Source organism: Arthrobotrys flagrans (assembly GCF_004000055.1).
Source record: "Arthrobotrys flagrans strain CBS H-5679 chromosome Unknown unitig_1, whole genome shotgun sequence".
Lineage (NCBI taxonomy): Eukaryota > Fungi > Ascomycota > Orbiliomycetes > Orbiliales > Orbiliaceae > Arthrobotrys > Arthrobotrys flagrans.
In genome coordinates this window covers 3,576,925-3,599,031 of record NW_027137556.1, presented here as the reverse complement: position 1 = coordinate 3,599,031, position 22,107 = coordinate 3,576,925, and the positions used below count along the sequence as shown (strand labels likewise).

General features: G+C 47.9%; 8 protein-coding genes across 8 annotated transcripts; 5 read left to right on the top strand and 3 right to left on the bottom strand.

Moving 5' to 3' along the window:
• Positions 1-1,233: 1,233 nt before the first annotated feature.
• Positions 1,234-3,100, top strand: DFL_009083 (uncharacterized protein; the record flags this gene model as incomplete). Its single annotated transcript, XM_067638912.1, has 9 exons — positions 1,234-1,504; positions 1,677-1,710; positions 1,789-1,862; positions 2,004-2,216; positions 2,306-2,503; positions 2,572-2,606; positions 2,667-2,768; positions 2,827-2,867; positions 2,929-3,100. 9 exons carry the CDS (start codon positions 1,234-1,236, stop codon positions 3,098-3,100), a joined length of 1,140 nt encoding a protein of 379 aa, XP_067486753.1.
• Positions 3,101-3,524: 424 nt separating this feature from the next.
• DFL_009082 (uncharacterized protein) lies at positions 3,525-4,415 on the bottom strand (the record flags this gene model as incomplete). The annotated part of the gene is made up of 3 exons (XM_067638911.1): positions 3,525-3,935; positions 4,023-4,230; positions 4,372-4,415. The coding sequence occupies 3 exons, from the start codon at positions 4,413-4,415 to the stop codon at positions 3,525-3,527; spliced, it is 663 nt and encodes a 220-aa protein (XP_067486752.1).
• Positions 4,416-4,785: 370 nt separating this feature from the next.
• Positions 4,786-7,542, top strand: DFL_009081 (uncharacterized protein; the record flags this gene model as incomplete). Its single annotated transcript, XM_067638910.1, has 7 exons — positions 4,786-5,115; positions 5,184-5,808; positions 5,881-6,028; positions 6,088-6,727; positions 6,797-6,916; positions 6,975-7,249; positions 7,326-7,542. The coding sequence occupies 7 exons, from the start codon at positions 4,786-4,788 to the stop codon at positions 7,540-7,542; spliced, it is 2,355 nt and encodes a 784-aa protein (XP_067486751.1).
• Positions 7,543-8,761: 1,219 nt separating this feature from the next.
• Positions 8,762-9,593, top strand: DFL_009080 (uncharacterized protein; the record flags this gene model as incomplete). Its single annotated transcript, XM_067638909.1, has 3 exons — positions 8,762-9,175; positions 9,239-9,427; positions 9,498-9,593. 3 exons carry the CDS (start codon positions 8,762-8,764, stop codon positions 9,591-9,593), a joined length of 699 nt encoding a protein of 232 aa, XP_067486750.1.
• Positions 9,594-10,176: 583 nt separating this feature from the next.
• On the bottom strand, positions 10,177-10,632 carry DFL_009079 (uncharacterized protein; the record flags this gene model as incomplete). Its single annotated transcript, XM_067638907.1, has 1 exon — positions 10,177-10,632. The coding sequence occupies one exon, from the start codon at positions 10,630-10,632 to the stop codon at positions 10,177-10,179; it is 456 nt and encodes a 151-aa protein (XP_067486749.1).
• An 825-nt stretch (positions 10,633-11,457) lies between these two features.
• DFL_009078 (uncharacterized protein) lies at positions 11,458-13,545 on the top strand (the record flags this gene model as incomplete). Its single annotated transcript, XM_067638906.1, has 4 exons — positions 11,458-12,444; positions 12,503-12,607; positions 12,673-12,798; positions 12,856-13,545. The coding sequence occupies 4 exons, from the start codon at positions 11,458-11,460 to the stop codon at positions 13,543-13,545; spliced, it is 1,908 nt and encodes a 635-aa protein (XP_067486748.1).
• A 588-nt stretch (positions 13,546-14,133) lies between these two features.
• On the top strand, positions 14,134-14,881 carry DFL_009077 (uncharacterized protein; the record flags this gene model as incomplete). Its single annotated transcript, XM_067638905.1, has 3 exons — positions 14,134-14,338; positions 14,404-14,723; positions 14,792-14,881. 3 exons carry the CDS (start codon positions 14,134-14,136, stop codon positions 14,879-14,881), a joined length of 615 nt encoding a protein of 204 aa, XP_067486747.1.
• A 570-nt stretch (positions 14,882-15,451) lies between these two features.
• DFL_009076 (uncharacterized protein) lies at positions 15,452-19,176 on the bottom strand (the record flags this gene model as incomplete). The annotated part of the gene is made up of 10 exons (XM_067638904.1): positions 15,452-15,616; positions 15,684-15,859; positions 15,922-17,045; positions 17,102-18,117; positions 18,185-18,202; positions 18,277-18,324; positions 18,424-18,564; positions 18,631-18,681; positions 18,752-18,889; positions 19,030-19,176. The coding sequence occupies 10 exons, from the start codon at positions 19,174-19,176 to the stop codon at positions 15,452-15,454; spliced, it is 3,024 nt and encodes a 1,007-aa protein (XP_067486746.1).
• Between the last annotated feature and the right edge of the window lie 2,931 nt (positions 19,177-22,107).

Sequence of the window (22,107 nt, the reverse complement as noted above, 5' to 3'; positions counted from 1 at the left end):
GTTCGTATATGGTACCTTCAGCGATATTACTAACAAGCCTACGCAGGAAGAAACCGTTTGATACATCAATCAACATTATCCCGATTGGGTTTACCCTGGTTTCCTTCAGACCTGTTGGAGGGTCTACTTTGCCCGTCTGTCTACGGGATAAGACTAGCTGTTTCAACGGACAGAAAGCTTGGATTCCCGTACATATCACGTACCGCTTTCATGTTCTCTCTTTTATTTTCTTTTTCTACCCCGCCATTTCAGCTGCATTGGCAAATGTGTAGTGCGTTTTAAGGTTATCATTTCGTAGTCTTTTTTGCTTTCTTGGTTTTGTCGAAGGCGAGTCGTGGATTGAATGATAAGAAGGAGAGTTCCCAAAGATATGACCCAAGTCTGTCTCTTTTTTCTTCTTTCCCCTCTTTCTTTCTTCTTCCTATTTTTCTATCCCCCGGACGAGAGTCTCGATTCCTCCTTTGACTCCTTGCTCTTGTTCCGCTGGTTTGGCCTTTTTCCCTGCTGAATTGACGGTTGCTGGTGATATTTGACGAACTGGTTGGCGGGTGTTTTGTCACACACTCTACTCTGCCGCCCGCTGTCTTTCAGGCCAGCGTTATCGGTGATCGAGAGTTAACAACCATAGCAGAGCAATCGATTGAATCATCCGATTGCCTGGGATATCTTATCTCTCGCCTTCAGACAAGTGTCTTTCTTCGATTGCTAGGATATTTCCCCCCTTGCCCTTGCCTCTTGAGCTTCTTTCAAAGGCAGCCCTTTAATTTTTGGGGAGAGGTCTCCTAGCTTTGATGGTCTGGTGGCATTTCTGTCTTTCAGAACCCATCCGTCTCTATGGAGAATTGCGATAAAGGCTGAACGAGGTTTTTCAAAATTCGCAAGAGTAAGGTACTGGTATCTTTCCTTGTATCTTTTGAACCTCCTAGAGCCTCTTCGCTTGGTCTTGTTAGAACCACCATCATTATCATTATTTTTTCGAATTCCCCGCCGCTCGTATAATTCGCTACCTGTTTACGATTGCAACAGTTAGCAGCTGATAAAGAAGGACGGAAAGGATAATTGAATTGAATCACACGTACCTCGATTTTATTAATTTTTGACATTTCCATCGATCCTCTGACGAGAAAAGAAAATTAAAAAAAAGACCCTCCGTATTTGGTAAAAATATCTTTTTAATTTTCATTCATTTTTTCATTCTTCATTTCGTAAGGAATCTCGTGGTCCGTCATTGTTATGTGTGAGTCCGTGGAAAGTAGCAGCCAGGGCGGGGCTGCGGTCGCTGCTTCGGCTGGGGCAGATGCCCATTTCAACACGCCGCTGTCCTTGATTGGGGACCCGTTCGCAAACCACGGTCCAACCCAATTCCAACTCGTACCCGTACCAGCCATGGCTCGGAGGGAGAGCCTCAGACAGGAAGACATCACCCCTTCCTCTCCCTTCATCAAGCGGTATCGTACTGAGATTGCAGCTTCGACATCATCGGTGTTTTCGACGTTGAGTTCGTGTAAGTTATTCTCTTTTTTTTTTCTCCGTTCTTGCGGATGGCTATTTCGGGGCGTATCCGATTGAAGCAAGAAAAAAAAGATTTCGGGATCCGGTAGACTTCCCTCACCATGGTGTTATGTTGCAAGGCTAACAGGTTTCTCGTTCTTACTTTATTTTTATCACCTGGATAGTTCCATTGGATTCTGTTAAAACCCGTATGCAAACGTAAGTTTGATAGTTAATACCGGTGCTATTATTGGCCCGATACTAACCGTCGACGTGATTCCGGGGGGTCTTTTACAGATACAAATTCGATTCATTCTGGGATTGTGTGGTACAAACTCACAGAAACGAAGGCATAAGGGGATTTTGGAGAGGTATGTTTTCCCTCTTCTCGATTTTCTACACTCGATGTTATCGTCTATGACGTTGAAACCTTTCCCTTTTTCGGTCTTTCTTCTTCAACGTTTTTTGAAGAATACCACGTTGATGTCATGCGTTTGTTAATTTGTTTACAGGGAGCTTGGCACCACTCGCGTCTATATCGCTGGTGAGGACGATATCGTTCTCGGTTTACACGTCGTCACTGGGGTTTTACAAACGTGGGATTCGAAAGGTTGTGGGACAAGATGCTGCGAGGTATCAGCCTGGAACCTTTCCTCACCCATCGAATTTAGCTCAGTACTTTTTGAGCGGAGGGACCGCTGGAGCAGTTGTCAGTGTCATTGCTTGTGAGTATATCTATATCTATCTATTCATTTCATATGTTGGCCGTTCGATGCGAATCGGAGTGCTAAATTGTGTATTTTTTGTCGTTTAGGCCCGTTTGAGTTTACCAAACTCAGTTCGCAGATTGAATTTCTGGTGAAGCAGAGCAAGGCACGGGAGGGGAAACAGAAGGATGATTTTGCGAGGGTGTACAGTAAGATGAAAGGTGCTAGTACGCTGGAGTCTGCCAAACGTATTGTGGAGGCTCGGGGAGTGAGGGGGTTGTATTCTGGATTTCACTTGCATCTGAGTATGTCCCTTTCTATACTATATAGTTTGCGATCCAGGGCTTATACCCATGGCCGGTCGGTGTTATAGCTCGGGATATTTTGGGTACTGGATTGTACTTCACGGTATGTCTATTGTTCTTATAGGTGGGATTTCATGTAGATGCTGACTGTTAGTGGGATTAGATGTACGAGACCTTCAAGCGAACGTTTTCGTCGAATGAAGGCACGAGTCACCTCGCTATTGCGGCCTCGGGAGGTCTTTGCGGGTTGCTATCATGGGCGATAGTAAGTTTTGCCCTTGAGAATCCGTTAGAGATATGCTAATGTTTGGACTTTCCCGCAGATATACCCAATCGATAGTTGGAAATCGATCTATCAGCGCAAGTAAGTCATTTTCCACGATGCGGAAGAACCATTTTTCGTGCTAATGATTTATTTTTCATAGGGTTCTTTCTACACCGGTAGGAGAACCTCTTACCTCGTTGAAATACCCACTTTTCCACAGACGGATGTACCGAGGGCTAAGTGTGTCGATGGCACGATCGTGCTTGCTGAACGCAATTTTCTTTACGTCGTATGAGAAGATTGTTCGCATAATTGACAGTAGGGTAGATTAGCTTGATGACCCACTGCTTTTTTTCTTGATCTGAACTGGGCGAGCCAATTGTTTTTTTTTTTTGTCTCCTCATGAGCCTCACCACATTGATTACACAAAGGATGGTGACTGAATAGGTAGTATAGTGGAATTGTTCACTTGTCTTTTTATATCTACACTGGCGTTGGCGGTTTGGCATATGAAATTGTTTCATTGTCTTCAATTATTCTGAGCGGTAAGGCTAGTATGTATTACAGTGAGATTTGAAACGCTAAATATAAAATGATAAAGCAGCAATTGTAGGCGTGCGATCTGAGGTGCGGGTATCAAGAAAAAGATATATAAAAAAGGACACCCCTAGACGAACTAAAGAGGGGAAAACATCTAGAAACTCCGATGGCCGTCTTATGTCAAATGTCCGTGGCTGGCAAAACAAGCTGATGTCGCTAGGCGGCTAGCAGCTGTTGTCTGCGTTCCCTCGCTTTTGCTTTCGCCTTCATTTCCTTTTCTTCCTCCGTTTGTTCCACCGGCGAGGATACCAGATCGCTGTTTGGTACGTTTGGCATGGCTGGGACTTCTTCTGGGGCCAACCCCTGCTGTATCCTCTGTTCTGCTTTGGCTTCCCGAAGCATTGACTCGAATTCCTCGTCTACAGCGTCTTGGTCTTCGTTACTCATGTTTCGTGTGATGATTTCGTCAAGCTGCTTCTGATAGGCTATTGCGTCTTCGGTGTCACCCATGATTTTCTCGGCCTTTTCTAGCGACATTTCCTTTTCGATTTGCTTGAGGACTGTGTTTCCTTGTTGGAGGCCGTACAGGACATCCTTTTGGATAAGTGCGAATTCGATGTTTGATGTCTTTGCGAGGGCAAGGAATAATATGTCAGTCTCCGGCACATTTTGAGCAGTATTATAATCAGCCCCCGGCGAGGGAATACTACATACCAACTGCTCCAAAGCCTCCAGTTGTTTATCCGTCTTACTCAACAGTTGTTCCTGGAACTTTCTTTTCCGTAGCGCTAGCAGTGCTTTATCCTTTTGGTCATTTCGGAGACATTCCCGTGCGATCTCGTGTTCTCGGTCGAGGACTACTTGGATGCGTTTTTTGTAGGCTTTTAATTTATCGCGTTGGACTTTCATGTCTAGGATGGCGCTGGGGGTGTCAGATGAAATGATTAATCTATTGTTTTTTGTCTTGTCTTATCTTCCTTCCCTTCTTGATAATAAGAGACTTGGAACTCCTTTTTTGGTCTTTTTGAGGATAGGATGTATGGGGTTCTGGGGGGAGTTTTACCGGTCCTGCGCCGTTACTCTGTTGGAGCTGCTTGATTGCCCCATGGTTTGTAGATGGTGATGTGACTATCCCGGAAATCGAGCTCGGTGGTGATAATGTAGGTCTATAGGTATCGTATGGTGATGATGATCTATGATGTTCGGAGGTTGCTTAGAGAGAGTGCGATGGATGACGTTGGAGGCTAGTGATAGTGCTTGGTGCAGCGGATGAAGACAGGCTGAAGGTCACGCAGCCAAGCTGCTGCGGGTCTTCCCGATTCGGTCTGGGTCTCGCTCAAAACTTGCGACCCGATTTTTTTGAGCTCGATCTAAAAAACTAAAGACAAAAAACAACAGCCGGACGGAATTTTGGAGACATCGATATCTGCATCACTCCACGCACCGCACCGATCCCACGGCTCGTGGTTTGGATACAATGTCGTCCCGTCCTTCCCGTCATCATACTTCCCACGGCGGTGGATCCGTTACAAAACAACTAGACCGTAAGGTCGAAAATCTAGTCCGAGACTACTATTCCAAACTCTCGTCGAATAATAGCAATAATAATGCGAAATCGATACCAAACGCGAACGAGGCGATTGATTACGTTCAAGCTCACGACATGGGACTTAAACGGTTAAAAAGGAATCAGATTGAGAAATCAGTGACGAAGGCTATGGAGTTGATTACTATTGAAGCTGGGGAGAATGAGGGTGCTGAAGAGTTTGATAGTGATTTTGAAGCTTTCAACGAGGCGGCCGAGAAGGTATACTATTTTTTTTTTTTTGTGGGCGTTTCTTCGCGAGATGGATACTAATGGTAAAGGTTTCATAGGATAATAACTCTGCGAACAAGAGGATTGTAGAGATGTGGTCGAAGAACCAAGCTTCCAGTCGGACTACACCAGCTCCTGAAGCTCAAAGTCAACCTGTAGATGGAGATGCATCCCAACAGCTACCAAAGGACGCACAAACTCCTGCCCGTCGAAAACGCGAACGAACCAGCCGGACGGAACCACCCGTCAAGAAACAAAAGATAGACCGTGCACCTCCAACCGGCGTATCACTCCGTGACATCGGTGGGATCGAACATATCCTCAACGATATCCACGATTTAATCGATATGCCATTAAACTGTGCTACCTGTTACGATCATTTGGGGATTCAAATACCACGGGGGATACTTCTTCACGGACCACCGGGGTGTGGGAAAACTATGCTTGCGAATGCGATTGCGGCTCACCATGGTGTTCCGTTTATACCCGTTTCTGCGCCGTCGATTGTTAGTGGGATGTCCGGGGAGTCGGAGAAGAAGTTAAGGGAGATCTTTGAGGAAGCGGTGAAGCTTGCGCCTTCTATTATTTTTGTCGATGAGATTGATGCGGTTATGCCCAAGAGGGATAGTGCGCAGAGGGAGATGGAGAAGAGAATTGTGGCGCAGATGTTGACTTGTATGGATGGTAAGTGGGGATGTGGGGTTGCATACGTTTTAAGAAATCGGGGGTCATGCTGATTAATATACGGCCTGATAGATTTGTCTTTAAGTAAAACTGGGGGGAATCCGGTTTTTGTTATAGGAGCGACGAATAGACCTGATAGTCTGGATCCTGCATTGAGGAGAGCAGGTAGATTTGATCGGGAAATCTGCTTGGGAGTTCCAGACGAGGCTGGCAGAGAGAAGTACGTGGTGGTTACGGTTGGAGCTAAAGGGTGGACATAGCTAATGACTTTTATTCTAGGATTCTACGGGTGCTCTCAGAGAAACTCAAGCTTTCCGGCGACTTTGATTTCAAGAAGCTAGCCAAATTAACGCCAGGGTTTGTCGGGGCCGACTTGAGTTCGTTGATAACAGCTGCTGGTACCTTTGCTATCAAACGGATCTATGATGAGTTAAAGGTGAGGCATCAGGCTGAGGCTACGGAGCAGGACGAGGGCGTCTCTATTCTAAACGGAGCCATGGAAATCGACGGTGGGCCAGGTTTGGCGAACGGGAAACCTCATCCTATACTAGACGATGCTCCAACCCCATTCCCACCATTGTCACCGGAGGAGTTAGAGAGACTTTCGATCACGATCGACGATTTCCTTACCGCCCTCCCGAAGGTCCAACCGTCTTCGAAACGTGAAGGGTTTGCTACCGTTCCGGATGTTACATGGCAACAAATCGGTGCTCTAGAAGCGATTAGAAAGCAAATGCAGTTGGCAATTGTAAAACCCATTGCGCACCCTGAGATATTCGAGGCTGTTGGGATAACAGCCCCCGCTGGAGTTTTGCTCTATGGTCCTCCTGGATGTGGTAAAACGTTACTCGCGAAGGCGGTTGCCAATGAGAGCAATGCCAACTTTATCAGTGTTAAAGGACCCGAGTTGTTAAATAAGGTACGTAATCTCACGGTTTTTCTAATGTTGGACGGAGGGTTTAATCGATCATTGGATGTTGTTGGATAGTGGGTTGGAGAGTCTGAGAGGGCTGTTAGGCAAGTTTTTATGCGCGCAAGGGCTTCGCAGCCATGTGTCATTTTCTTCGACGAACTGGATGCTCTGGCGGGGAAGAGGGAGGATGCAACAGTGGGTTTTGCCGCATTCCAGATCCAATGATCGGCCATTGGGCTAACATTTATGCTAGACGGAAGCAACGTCACGAGTCGTCAACACACTACTTACGGAACTAGACGGTTTGAATGATCGTAAAGGCGTATATGTTATAGCGGCGACCAACAGGCCGGACATGATTGATCCGGCGATGTTGAGACCTGGGCGCTTAGACAAGGCGCTTTTTGTGGCGCTGCCCACAGCCGAGGAGAGACTTGATATCCTCAAGAAACTGACGATGAAGATGCCTCTAAATGAATCAATCGATCTATGGAAAATTGCCGACGACAACCGTTGTCGAAATTTTAGGTGAGTCAAATGCGCACCAAGAAAATATTTGCGCGCGGGTGTTCTAAGATGTTAACCCTTTATTTTGTTCATTTAGCGGAGCCGATTTGTCATCGCTGGTTCGCGAGGCCGCAAACTCTGCAGTTGAAGCCTTCTTCCCCGAAACAGCTGCCGAACCGCAACGGATACCAAGTGGGCCGATCTTAGTGTCTCCTGACAACTTTGAAAAGGCATTTGGGATGGTGCGCCCGAGTGTCTCCGAGGCTGAGCGGATCCGATACATGCAGATTAATAAGAAGCTCTCGGGACAATAGAGCGGTTGCATTGTAGGCAAGAAACAATAGCTAAGAAAATTTCTTCTTTTTGTGATTTTTTACCTAAAACCTTCGAGTAAACCGGCACGGGCAAATACGGAAAAAAGAGAGAGAAAGAAGAAGAAAAAAAGAAAGAAAGAAAGCAATCAATTCCCAGAGAGGAATCAAAATCCCCCACCTTCCAATAAAGCACAAGCATGCTCAATTGAATCGGAAAGACGACGGTCGCGCGATTTTGCGAAGAAATTTTGCTTCCACACCTGGTTCGCACCGAGCTCGCTAGCTCTGTAAGCTTTGTTGATGGAGAGCTAGTTTGTACCCTGCCAGACAGCTGCGCTGGCACCTCATAATCGATCGATCTTAACAGGCAGCTTCGCAAGCTCCAATGAGAAACAATGCCATCTTCCCGCTGACACAGAACTCTCGGCTGGGCTGACCGGGGTTAGTAGAGGCGTCCGCACAGTTTTCCCAACCAGCTTGTCCCGAGCCTTTGCCATGCCGCCTCTTGTTGCATTTTGCATTTTGGTACCTGACGTTAAGCCCGATCGAGTTAACACGGCTGCAAGGTTCTGAAAAACCCGCACGCATCCATAGATTAGCACCCACACATGTGAAGCTGAAATTCCAACTCCCCTGGCAGCGAAGTACACGTATGAAGGCGAACCTTGCGCGATCTGGCCAAGATCCCAGTGAAAAACATTTTTCCTTGCACCGAAGGACCTTATGTACATCGTCCACAACTAGCCTTGTCTTGTCTTTGATGGGAAAACCAAGTTGCTCCGTCGCCCAATGGGGGTTGCATTGATCCGAACTGGTTTCTGGTACGAGATCTCAGGTTTCGCATAAAAAAGGACCAGCCCAGGGGGCGTCTAGGCAGGTGAAGGGGATGCTATAAGAATCAACATCTGCCCGACACCCCTCCTTGCGATTCCTCTTTTGCGATACCATCCTTCCGATCGAGCTAAAGCTTGAAGTTTGAAGCGCATTGGAAAACACTCATTTTCGCCTTGGTGGAACCATTCAACCGTCTATGATAATTGCAAACGAAAATAAGGACTGGCATCCTTCCCCTACCGGCTGTTACACTAAACTTTCTCTACGTATACATTTACGATAAAAAAAAGTCAGCGTATACCGCACTTCCTTAGATCTATATCTCGTTCTTTTCTCTCTATCATTTCTTACTTCAAAAGCCAAACATACTATCTTATCAGTCAAGATGCAGTTTGGATATAAGTCTCTGTTGGCCTTGGCGGCTATTACTGAGCTTGTCTCAGCTGGCGCCGTCGACATGTTGCAAAAGCGGGATGCTGTTGTATATGTTCAACAGGAGATCCTAGAGATTGTTGCATATACTTCAACGGTCTGGGTGGCACCTCCTCCTCCTCCCAGCGAGACTCCAACTCCAGAGCCAGAGCCTGTGGTCGAGCCAACACCTACCCCAGAGCCCGTCGTCGAGTCTACTCCCACCCTGGAGCCCATCATTGCCGCCGACCCAACTGAGGTCCCCGTCCCTGTCGTCGTCCCTCCAGAGCCATCCCCAACTCCAAGCCCTGAACCTGTTGTTGAAGAGCCTCCAAATAGTAGTGGGGGCAGCGGTTCATACTCTGGCAAGGCTACCTTCTATGATGCTGTAAGTGTGCAAATATCTTCGTTCAAGCATCATGATGTATCGATATGCTAATTATATAAATAGGGTCTTGGAAGCTGCGGAGAAACCCACTCCAACGGCGATTTGATTTGCGCATTGTCTCAGGTTACTATGTCCTTGACTGCTGGTGCAAACCCTAACCTCAACCCCATGTGCGGAACCAAGATCCGTGTCATGAGTGGCTCCAACCCTACCGGTGTCATTGTTACCATTGTTGATACCTGCCCCGGATGTGTAAGTTTATCCTCTCTTTTTATATTAAATCATCACGCTATAAGTCCAAAGCTAACGTATACCACCATAGGCTGGCCCGTATGATCTTGATCTTACCCCAGCTGTTTTCGACCAGCTCGGTGACCCACTTGCCGGTGTCATTGACGTCACCTGGGACTACATCTAAATGCCCTTCATGACTTTGAGTTTTTCGGGGCTGGCGTTATCTCCTTTTGAAGATTTTTTTTTTTTTCAATTCACTTTTTTTTGGAAGACGGATTGACTCCTGTCTCACCGGCGTGCTTGCACGGCCGGATGCCCTCTATTGTATATATGAATACCCTTTGATCACCTTCGATTCGCTTTTTTCGACATGTTTTTATGATACCACGGAAGTTTTTATGGGTTTTGGGGATCTTATGATGGAGAAAAACAAAAAAGGGAATCACGGAGATAGACAAAAGCTAGATGTCAAGATTATCTGGCAATAGTCTTATAAAAATTAAAATCAAATAACGCTTGATGCGGACTGATATCTTCTTCTTCTTCTTCTTCTTCTCGATAAGTCCTTGTGAGGAATGTATGGATTTAAAATCCGAGTGTTGCGAACCAGGATTCCGATGAGATTATACCGTAGACATGTGACGCCGGAGGATGAGAGATATATACAATCCGCATTGAAGGGGAAATTGCTCCCATTTTTTCGGCCAAAATATGTACAAGAACAGCAGTTCCTGTCGAGACTGGACTCTGCTATGATAACAACCCTTCTATCGCAACTCGAGCTCCATAGTCTCATTCAGCATCCTGATTGTATCGTCGTATTCATCGAATAACAGAGTCAACGTATCCCAATCGGAGGGTTTCATGGCCGTGGTAGACCTGGGCAATCTGCTGATTTCTCGACGCCACTCTACGAAACAAAGATGCTTCACGATCGTATGCTCCATGCCCAGACGGGTAGCAGCCGTGTTTAAGAAGCGGACGGTATTGTCGATACGGGTTTGCGAGAAGGTCTTTGGGAACCTTTGGGTCCGGGCGGGCGCGCCGCCGGCACTGGGCTGCGGGACGGGAGCAGTATCGCTACTGAAGGCGTGTCGGAGCTTTGAGCGAAGGCTGTAGCGAGCCGGGGAGGAGTATTGAACCGCGTGCAGGCCCGCCCGGAGGAGGTTACGGTAGGCGTGGACGATGGCCTGGCGCGAGGGCGGCGGGAGAGGAGCGGTCATTGCACATTCGTAGTGGGTTGGGCCGGGCTGAGAGGTTTCTGCTGGTCCAGAAATTCTCTTCTTTTCTGCAGGATTGCATGTCTTACCGATCTAATCGAAAGCTCCAACATCGATAATTGATATCATCTTCATCATCATCACTAGCTCTACGGGCCTCATCAGTTAGTCCAGGCTGCTTTTGTATCCTTGAGTTACCCGGTCTTATCAACCGGTTGAGTCTGAACTCGAATCCGAATTCGAAAGCAATCCGCCTCGATTCGGGTGGTCCAATCATCCAGCTGTCACATCGCGCTGCCTCGGGCAAACAGCCCCAGTACACTTCTTCTTCTTCTTCTTTCTTCTTCTGCTTCTTCTTTTCTTGTTCCTGCCAACTTAGCTTCCAGCCATCGTCATTTTTAAACTAGACGTGCCCATCAGTCGGTTTTTTTTCTTCTGTAGTTTCATTATAATCCTTCATCGTTCTTTCAGTTCTCGTCTCTTTTGAGCAAAAGGTATGTCTGCCGGGTCTGATATTGATGGTACTGCCGTGCCGTGCTGAAGTTTGTACACCGTTAAAGCTAACAAGGACGCAGGTACCCAGCGAAGCTTGAAGCACCAGGGTATCCTCAGCATCGGAAACTCAGCACAGTATTAGGCACATAGTGGTGTATCGCTTGAAAGAAAAAAAAAAAGCTGCCAGCTACCGAAAGGCGGCGACGGGAAAGCCCCTTCCCACGGCCGACCTGGGGCCTTTTCCTTCCTTCCCATCCATTTAATTACCTTCCCAAATATCGAACCTGAAATCCAGGCACGGCGTCCTTTGGAGCCGCCCCCTTCTTCGGCTTCATGAGTGGGATCGAAGTCCTCACCAACTTCTTCGAAAACATCCGTCCGAGGTATTCCTGGTCGTCTTCTGAAACAGTTGCCAGCAACTCACATGGCCTTTCCGCACCGTCTTCGCCGTCTCGTGCTTCGGCTTTAAACGATGAGATTCAGTCCGATGCGACGTTAGAATCCCCTCCGACATCTCCCCTGCATGGATTAGAGGCGCCCGAGTACGATTGTGGCGTCTATACGGATGCCGAAGATGAAGATGGGGACAGCGAGAGTGAAGCCGGTAATGTGACTTCCCGAGCTAGTAATAGTGTTATCGGGGACGCGGTTACCGCTGTCGCGTTAGAGATGCCTGACGCGACAGTCAGACTGGCAAGTCCTCCTATTGTGCCACCATCCGAGTCTCCCTCGAGTGCCAGCGTACCAGAAGAAACACCAATCTCTGAGCAAGCTGGTTCGTCGACACTAGAAACTGTTGTGCTGGCTGAAACTAGGACGTCCTCAGACGAAACCCCAAACACAGCTGGTCTCGCAATCCCAGAAGATGACGGCCATGGGGTTCTTCGAGAAAAGCTCTTGGAGATCCAGAGGTCAGGCCTCACGGAACGGGAACGAGCTCAAAGGATGCACCTGCTCATGACGGAAGGATATCTCAGGCGAACGGGGCAACGGATATCGGTTTCGCCTTCCGGCTCTCGACCTCGTAGCATGGTAGAGGGAGATCCTTTTAGTGTTACAGAGGAAGACAAGGAACCCTCTTACGCTAATGAAGAGGAAGGTATCCTGGGGTGCTCTCATTATCGCCGGAATGTCAAGTTACAATGTTCGACTTGTGATAAGTGGTATCCGTGCCGGTTTTGTCATGACGATAAGGAGGAACATGCTTTGATACGGAAGGATACCGAGAATATGCTTTGTATTCCCTGCGGAACTGCACAGCCTGCCGCGCAAACTTGTCGGCAGTGTTCACGGTATGCTGCTTCGTACTATTGCGATAAGGTAATAACACAATTTCAACTCAAACCTTCTTTAATCCACTGCTAACCTTTTCAAATAGTGTAAACTTTGGGACGATGACCCGACTAGGACTATATATCATTGTAACGATTGTGGCATTTGTCGGATCGGCAGAGGGTTGGGGAAGGACTTCTTTCACTGCAAGGTACACACCATCGTCGAAAGTTTTTAGACCGGTGATCTAACTTTATGAAACCAAACTACTATTAGAAATGCGGGGTCTGCATGTCTATTGAGCTGGAGGGACAACATCGCTGCATTGAACGAAGTACGGACTGCGACTGCCCCATATGTGGTGAATATCTATTCACCTCTGTAAACACCGTTGTTTTCATGGTAGCCCGATCTCTTCCTTGATCAAGTCGTTCACCACTAACCGGTCGGTGTCTATAGACGTGTGGCCACTCTATTCATCTCGATTGTTACAATGAACATATGAAGAGCTCGTATAGATGCCCGACATGTGCAAAGAGTGTCTTCAACATGGAGAGCAGATTCCGGTATTTGGATTACGAAATACAGCGCCAACCTCTTCCAGATCCTTATCGATTTTGGCATTGTCATATTATTTGCAACGACTGCTCGGCCAAAAGTGATGTAGCATTCCATTTTCTCGGACTGAAGTGCGATACTTGCAAGAGTTACAATACCTGCGAAGTCAAATTGATACGTCCTGAAGACGACCCTAACAATACCTCGCCAAGTTCGGTATTATCACGAAGTCTGCTCCCGCCGCCTCACCTCATGCCTAACCCCGAAACTGCGGGTACGATTGTTCCCGGAGAAGATGTTGTTGCAGACCTAGCCTCCGTCTTGAGGGAGATAGAAGGACGCGATGTTCGATCCGGGCCTTCGGCTGTCGATGGCGCTGATACAAGCGATGAATCCGACTGCTCCTGCGCGGATGGAGAAGGCGGGTACGATACTGATAGCCTTGACAGCGGTGAAGAATACGGCGGCGGCGACGATGACGGTGGGGATGGGGGGTCACTCGAGGATGACGAAGATGACGAGGAGGAAGAGGAGCCGGCATATGACGGACCAGCTCCTGTCGAAATAGTACATTTGCCAGGTCACCCTTAAAGTTTGGCTATGGTTGATTTTTTACTGCCCTGCCGAGCAGGGAACAAGGGCATTTGATGATTTTCACGACTTCGTCCGCTACTTTATATCTTTTTTCTTGTTCACTACTTTCCCCTTTCCCTCTCTCTCTTTCTGCACAATTAACAACCAGCATTGCTTGCACGGGTGAATTTCGGTCACTTCCTTTTTTTTCTTTCTTGCTTGGTATCCCGGGGAGTAGTTCCAATATCTTTTTGATGTTTTCATTCGCTCATTGGCAGTTATCTTGGGGGTCGGTTTTATACATGAATAAAAAAGAAAGGGACCAGGACAAAGGATTCGATTGAGCGAAACCCTGCAACATAGTATATTCTTCTTCGGCGTTTCCTTTCAAAGTGTGGCATACTTATAGCGGCAGGCGGGTGGAGTTTAAAAAAACGAAAATGAAAATGAAATAAATTGAATATCGAAATCATGGTAGTCTCACGTCCGTGTTGTGGTATTCCCGTTTTCCCATTTGTGAGACAGACGTCGAATCCAACACAAAGTAACGAACGGAGGACTATTATAGCTCGCACGCATGTTCCTCACCATCCCCACACCACGAACATGTCGCGACCGATCCTCTCCCGCCTGGCCGTGGCTGCCAACCGAGCCCAGTTCTCTCGAATATGCGGACTACAACCCTCCCGAACACCGAGTCTGATAACACGAAGTCGAGCGCCGACGACCATCTTCCAACGGTCGTTAATCGCGGCTCCCAAGGAAGGTGGACCGCCGTTGCTTCAGCGGAGCGCGGATAGAGAGTTACCCGGTACTTACCCCCCCCCCATCTTTCCATAAAATTACCACCAAGCTAACGGAAAAACAAAAATACAGACGTAACCCCCAAACGCCGCTACCTAATCCACATCCCCATCTTCCTAATATCCATGTACGTCGCCGCGAACCTATTATTCAACTACCAGCGTTCCTCGTCATCAGTCGTATCCTCGACGTTATACGCATTGAGAGTAAACCCCGAGGCGAGGGAGATTTTGGGTGATGAAATATCGTTCAAGGCGAAGACCATACCCTGGATCCATGGGACCATGGATCAGTTACACGGGAAGATTGATATTTCCTACAAGGTCAAGGGGAGCAAAGGGGAAGGGACTGTGCATTTTTTGAGCCTGCGGGAGGGGGGTAGGGCGGGGAAGGTTGGTTTTTTCTTCCTTTGCATTCCTGTCAAGGACGTCTATGCTAACGATATATATCTCGCATCTAGTTCAAAACGAAGAGGTGGGCGTTGGAAATTCCGGACGGTGGGGTTCTGAATCTACTGGTCGACGATAATGTTCTGGAGGATGAGCCATGAAAGAAGGGAAATCTCAGAAGCATAACCGCATCACTAGGTTTGGATGTATATATACGAAAAGTTGAGATGTCATCGATTCCTCCCCTTCAACATCAAGATGAGGATCTTGTACATACATATTCCCAAAAGGTGCATAAAAATGTAGAATATACCACCAAGAGAACCAGAAGAAGTTTATACCAAGGAAGTATATAAGCATGCTCTCCTTTTTAAAGGTGCTTTTTTCTCCTTTCAACCAGACCTGCAGAGCTAGAGTTGATAATATTTTCTTGTCTTTTTGCCCACCCGCCAAATCTAGAACAAAAAAAAAAAAGGCGCGCACCTTTTTACACTATGGCTCTCTCATGCAGTTCATCATCATTAGATAGAATGAGAAAGGAAACAATAAAAGACACTATCATCTAGTCTATCGTGCGTGTTTCCGCATTATACCGATTCCTGTGCTCAAAAAGAAAGGGAAACAGATGCCAACCCAAGGAAATCCGCCGAAGACCAAAAAAAAACAGAGAGCCTGCACAATGAACCAATCCTCCGGGGGAAAAAAAAAATATAATCAAATATAGCTAGGGATCACATATCAATCGCTTCATTAAACCTTAGTATCCCTTCTCTTATAAAAACGCCGTCAACCAAGTTTGTAAGGGATGCGGGGTGGGCCGAAGTGTTCCCGACGACTTGGGATATCAAGACCAAGCCTTCAGCTTTAACGCTATGCGTCAGAGCCAGGACCATCTCCTATCGAAAAAGATTAGCCTTTACAAAGTACAGGGGTTGATAATAGATCGGAAATGATTCGCCTTACCAATAATCTCGCCGAGCATATCAGTCCCATAAGATTGTTATTCTTTGCCAGACGTACAGCCTCCTTCGTTGACATCGGGGCAACGCTTCTATATTTGACGAGTTCTGGATCCGAAGGCGAATAATTCGCCGAAGCAAGGTCGATTTCACTGAGCCCGTTACAGAAGAACACAGGATCTAAATAATTATCCGTTAGCACCTTGCTACTACGACCGGAGGGGTAATGGGATGGGATGTACAATTTGGCTGCTTCCAGTTCAAAGCCGTGCAAACACTAGTTTCGAAGGCAGAAAACATGATGGACCTGGCCGCCTCCGCCGCATTCTCTCTAACTTCCCTGGCATGGTGGAAGACAGTGTTAAGTATCGCATCCGCATATCTGTTCGGATCCGAGACGGCCAAGAGATTCTTTTCCTTGATCTCGATCTCGTTCGGATATAAGACATGGAGATTTAGGTTGATATCGATTGGTAACAGCGCCAGAGCTTCTCCGAGGGACAAAAACGAACTCTGCAGCTTTTGGTAGAGGTCTTCGAACGAAGCGAACGCAAGGATACTCTCTTTGATGATATTCTCGGGCTGTTGGGTGAGATTGGAACCAATGATTTTGAATTGTTCGAAGGTGAGTGAACAGATCGGAACGGAGATATCAGCATACTGAATCGCCCATGTGGGGAATAACACGGGAACGTCATCTCGGGTGACTTGGACGAATAGTCGTACGTAGTCCCCGGAAAGGGAGGACCCGGTAATCAACGGCCGTGAATCAAATTGACTTGTAGCCTTCCAGTATGGCGCGAAATGGGCGATCTCTAGCGGGATACCCCCGAACGGTTTGATGATCTGGAAGTCAAAGGAGAGCTGGCCGATAACTCGTGACCTAGAATCGTGAAGCGGTAGAACACAATGGCCGCTACTGTTCGCATTGTTGAAGATCTGAGACAGCGCAACCGTTTTGGCAATCATCTTGGTGCCAAAAGTAGGGAAGATATCAAAATCAATGGCGAAAGCCTCGAGCGAATCGATCTGGAACGATACAATCTTCGCATCGTCCGCAAGCGGCAGGAGCATGTTCTTCGAGATGACATCGGAAGATTTCGAGGATACCGTCAACCGTGCGGCAGGGTACTTGCCCTGTTGGTAGAAGAATATGGCATCTGAGTTCTTTTCTGCGAATGTAAGCTGTACGAAGGTTTTCTTGTCCAGGAAATTGTGCCCATATCTTCGAAGTGGAAGGATCGGTGGCGGCAAAGCGAGATCGGGAATACCGTCCGCATCTAAGACCATATGCGCACTCGATTGCGTCGACGCAGGCGAGGGTCTAATGAGTGGTGGTTCTATCGGGTCCACACCTAGGACCCCCCTGCATCGAAAATAATCTTCATGCATTCGAGATGTCCTTCCCATGCAGAGTAGTACAAAGCCGAGAGGTTCTTCTCATCCAAAAGATCAAGGCGTGCTCCCGCACTTAGGAGAATCCTGAGGTTTTCCGTATTTCCTTCGCTGGCGGCATGCACCATCGGTGTCCATCCGTTCAACTTGTCGAACTCATTAAGATTAGCACCGAAGGACTGGAGCGTTACCAACAAAGACGAAGCGTTTCTGCGTCTGGCGACATGATGCTGAGGGTAAAGACCCTCGGCATCGGGGAGTATTTGAGCATTGTTCTTCAGCAAGGCTTCCGCGATCTCGACCAAACCATGTTGGCAAGCCAAATTCAACGGGATGTAATCCCGTTCGCTCGCCGGATTAATCCGCGCCTTGTGTTTTATCAATAGCTCGATGCTCGATAGTTGATGATGGTGAAGAGCGTGAATCAGGGGGGTAAAGTTGTCCAGATCCATGCTATCCAGCGTCTTGGGATTAGCCGTCAGCAAGGCCTCGAGAATATCAACGTGGCCGTGCATCGCGGCGTAGTGCAGGGGTAATCTCCCGTAAGCATCGGATTGCCCAACGTCCACACCCGCGGCGAGGAGAACACTGATGATTGACAGTTTCCCGGCATTTGCCGCTTCGTGAAGGGCGTTCCTCTCGTTAATTTCATCCTTTGCCTTGAGATTGACGGAATTGGATGCCAACAGAACCTCCAGACACTCCTGGGATGCCTCCCCGATACTAGACAGGAACGCGCGTGTTAATGTTTCCTTTCCTGCCGGCGTGGATTCTACGGCTTTGACGGTTTCGGAGAGCAACGCTGCGTTTCCGGAGGATATTGCCCGCGATAACTCAGCTTGCGCATCGGTGTGTGTCGTTTCTACATCGCTATTCCCGCCTGTGTAAGCGTCTCTGTTAAATGTAATGCTCTCGCCTTCCGCCCAGGCTTCAAGCTCTAGCAGGCTTGTTGTCGCCCTGTCGGATAATTCGCTTATGACATCTCGGTTGAAGCATGGTTGGACTTCGACGGCTCTTGATAGGTAGAGTTCTTTGGTTCGTGACTGTACCGAATAGTTAAGATAGACGCTCCGAACGATTGATCACAGGAAAAAAAATATACGAGCTTACTTTGGAGGATTTATCCCACTATGATCATCGAAAACCCCTGAGGATCAATGTCCGTTTCTTCTCGAGGGGGATGCTAACAAGATGTGGAATACCTTCTTTAATATTTTCGAGAAGCCTGTTGCATTTAATTCCACGAATTGCTACGAACAACACAAATGGCCGTCAGCACCATCGAAGGAACAGCAAAAACCTTTAGGCTATGCTCGGAGACAATTGAAAAGGGGAGCTGGTCACAGTACCTGCAACTTGTTCAAGTCGACTCCGAATTGGTGAAACCCTTCTTGCAGAGTTACCAACATTGCCGAGCCCTTTGCGGCCGCGTCTGTTCTTGATTGAATCGCATCTTTCTTCTCGATCAACGTCCAGAGTCGTACTGTCAACTAAAATAATATCGGCATTAACGCCCGGGTCTGATTGTAATATAGCCCCGCAATTTCCGTTATTACCTCGTCTTGCTTCTGGAGGTAGAAGGCATTGACTTTCTCGATCTCACGGTCCTGCGAACTACCGTTAAGTCTGGCTCCGGTTGAGGATAAAAATATAGCGCAGCGGCCGACAAGGTCTTACAAGTCGAAAGAAAAAGGTGGTTTTGTTCGCATGGAGGGCGGCTTGGGGGTCGTTGAGGATCTCGCCTTCCGGCGTTCGAATCGGCAGGCTGGTCCCTGAACGAATGCTTCTGGAGCTGGAGGCCAGTTGTTTAATCAACTACAGAAGAGGAAGATAAAAAATCGTCAGCATTCTGTTAGCACAAGGGCGCAATGCGTAGATGGGAGAGTTCGAAGGTGCAAGACGATCGAAAAATAGTTCTATCGGATGCAGATTGGTTATCGTCGTTGGACTACAACCTTTTTTAAGCCTTTATAATTAACGAAGCTTGCTGCATACTCGGGTATGTCTAGCTGTCGCTTCTGTAGATGCTTGCCGAACTTCCTAAATACCCAGAGGTCCAGAAGGATACCGATCAGTCTGACATGTTCCAAGAGCTTCTGCATCGAGGCAGCAACACATTTTGAGGGAGAAATGAAGAGCGGAGGGGGGCGAAAGTGATATCGATGATACCCCATCGATGCTACAGGACGTGGACAAGGGAATGCTCTAGCAGAACCCTTGGCTCCAGTGGATATAGGCCGCTTGAAATAGCTTTTGACGGGCGAAACATCCCAACCAGTGACTGAGGTGAAGAAGTCGGGATCCTACATTTTGGCAAAAGATGGCTAAAGAAAAGCAGAGGCGAGAAGGGAAGGTGTGTCTGTTTGTGGTGCCGGGAGGGCTTTGGTGAGTGTGTGCGGGCCTTTCGCAAATGAGGGATCCAATGATGGAAGGCGATAGCGGGGACACTGATATATCTTTTTTGGTCTGTATGTTCCGCGCGGATTGAACGTCAGGAAATCCGATCAAGTCCCATGTGTGACATAGCAAAAGATGATTCGAGGAGAATATTGATCGGGGCGCTCTTTGCAGTTGATTTAGGAAACGATAGTATGCGTGTACTGATCAGTCGGCTCGGTCTATTTAGAAAAGAGAGAGTTGCGATTGGAGAGGGGCTTTCAAAAATCACAAAGGTATTGGGATGATAGAGTGGGAGTGGGCTGTCCTCGAAGGTGCTTATTGGACGGCGTATCAGACTCGGGGGGAAGAACAACAGGGACAATATGCAATGGCTGGCAAGGTCTGTGACGACTGTACCCAAATGGGCTCCTCCGAAAAGATTGCCCTAACTGATGAGTCCGTCGAACAATTCGCTTTGACTGTTTGGAGCTTTGAAACCTCTCGGTTGGCCAAGGGTAGAGGCTTCCGTTTCCTGTCAGGGTTGACCGGTGAATGGGGGCTGATATTTGGCACCAGAGGGTGGGTCACCTGCAGTTCTCGATGCTGGGATCCTCCTGCGGGATTGGAACAACCGTTCGGGACCTACTTTCCACGCCTGCCGCAAAAACTCGGAAGCGCGCTATGCATTTGCGAAGTGGGACGGTTAGTACGAAAAATGCAGCGTATGGGCGCGAGAGGTTGCGTATCGAACGACGATAAACGAGTCACAACGGTGTGGTTTAAACGCGATATGCCAGGTCCCCGTACATACCTGGATGATATTGAGGGTCCGGGGATACCCAAGATGGGTAACAATATGCTGTGCCGGTGATGGTTGGGAGGGTGGGTGCAGGGTCGAGAGTAGAAATAGGCTGCAGGTGGGCAACCTCAGATGTAAGATCGATGATCTGGCGGAGGCAGCGGCCGGGCTCGTATTCGGGATCTCTTCGCTCTCGGACACAAGCGCGCACAGAGCATGCAATTCCCTGGAGAAGGAGATATATAATATCAAATTCGAGACGGGAATGATCCGAAATGAGCTGGTATTTTTTAATTTTTGGGCACAGTCCCGAAGAGAGAGAGATGGAGACTCGGGCGAACCGAATGGGATGCAAATGCAAATGCAACAGCAACCCGCAAACGGAACCTGCTCGAAGCGGGCAGAAGGGTAAAAGCGATAGGTATCGGCAGCAACAGCAGCGTAACTGGTAGATATCTACTCGAGTATATATACTGCCTGCCTGGCGGAGGGAGAGGGAGCGATCGAAACGCCGGAGCGGAGAAGGAAAACGAGAGGGGCAGAAGCACCGGGACGGTGTCGACAGCTGTCGCCCGCAGATTGGAATATCAAACGACGAGTCGACCCGCGTATATGTATCGCTTAGATCAGGCCAACGTTAACCTGGATACTAGAGTTCTGGGATATCCTGGCCAGCGCATGTACGTAAGTATGTAATTCCTAAAATCGAATCGAAGTTCGTTCGTTCTTGATTGTACAATATAACTCGGTTCAGTTTCAGTTCAGTTCATGATCAGGTCAACAGCACCAGAAAAAAAAAAAAAAACAATTGCTGGCCAGGCCAGAGTAGAGTTCAATCGGTCCTTCTTCCTTACATGACTCGGGTTCTAAAAGGGCCCTTCAGCTGTCGAACACCCCCGGGAAGCCGGAGATCAATGGCAGGCACTTGGTTTGATTTTGTACGCAAACTTATGTATAGGAAGGGCCCGATGGAGACCTCTCAACTGCCGGCGATGTTGTTGTGTTTTGAGGTTGGACCCAGTAAAAAACTTGGCGTGGAGTACTCCAATCAGGCCGCCTCGTCCGAAAACGTGCTCTCCAGGGCTGCCGCTGGACAGCTGGCGCTAGACTTCGTCCGTCCTAGTGCGCTTGGGGACTAGTGATACCAGTGATACCCCCCCAGGGCACTGGAAGCTTGTCCCGCAGCGATCTGGAGCGGATTTCTCCGCGGTGCGGTGCGGTGCATTGGCATCGATACCGTCAACGTCTCTGTACGTGCGTGTCGAATTTACGTACCGATATAAGTATACGATCTAACGGGAACTGGTCGAAATATCATCACACTGCAGGTACATGTACATACTTACGTACTTCCTCAAGCAAGTGAGCTGGTTGATGGAAAGTCTCGAAACAGAGATATAGCCGGAAAGCAAGACGCAGGTGACCATTGCACGAGCAAGGCTATCCGCGAATAATACATTAGAGGTTCGGATGATAAGTAAGTACTTGGTAAGTGGTCGGTCGGTAAAGGAAAAGCAGCGGCTCGGACGTAGCACAGGAACAGAGACAAAAAAATAAATCGGGAAAAGCATCAGATATAAAACAACTAAAGGACAATGATGCCAATGACGTCCCACATAATCCCTCCCAATATACCCGACGGATAACAAAAAGAGAATAAAGGTGAAAAAAACAAGGAGGAGTTAATATGGACAGAAGAAACAACCATGCAAAAGACAAAAAAAGTCATATATTTTGTATGCGAGAGAGCAAAGGAGAAGAGAATATGAAGAAAAACTCCGTGACAAAGGGAAACGAAACCGAACCTGACCAAAGAGGCTCGCCAATCCCAGATAATTAAGCGCGGGAGGTAGCG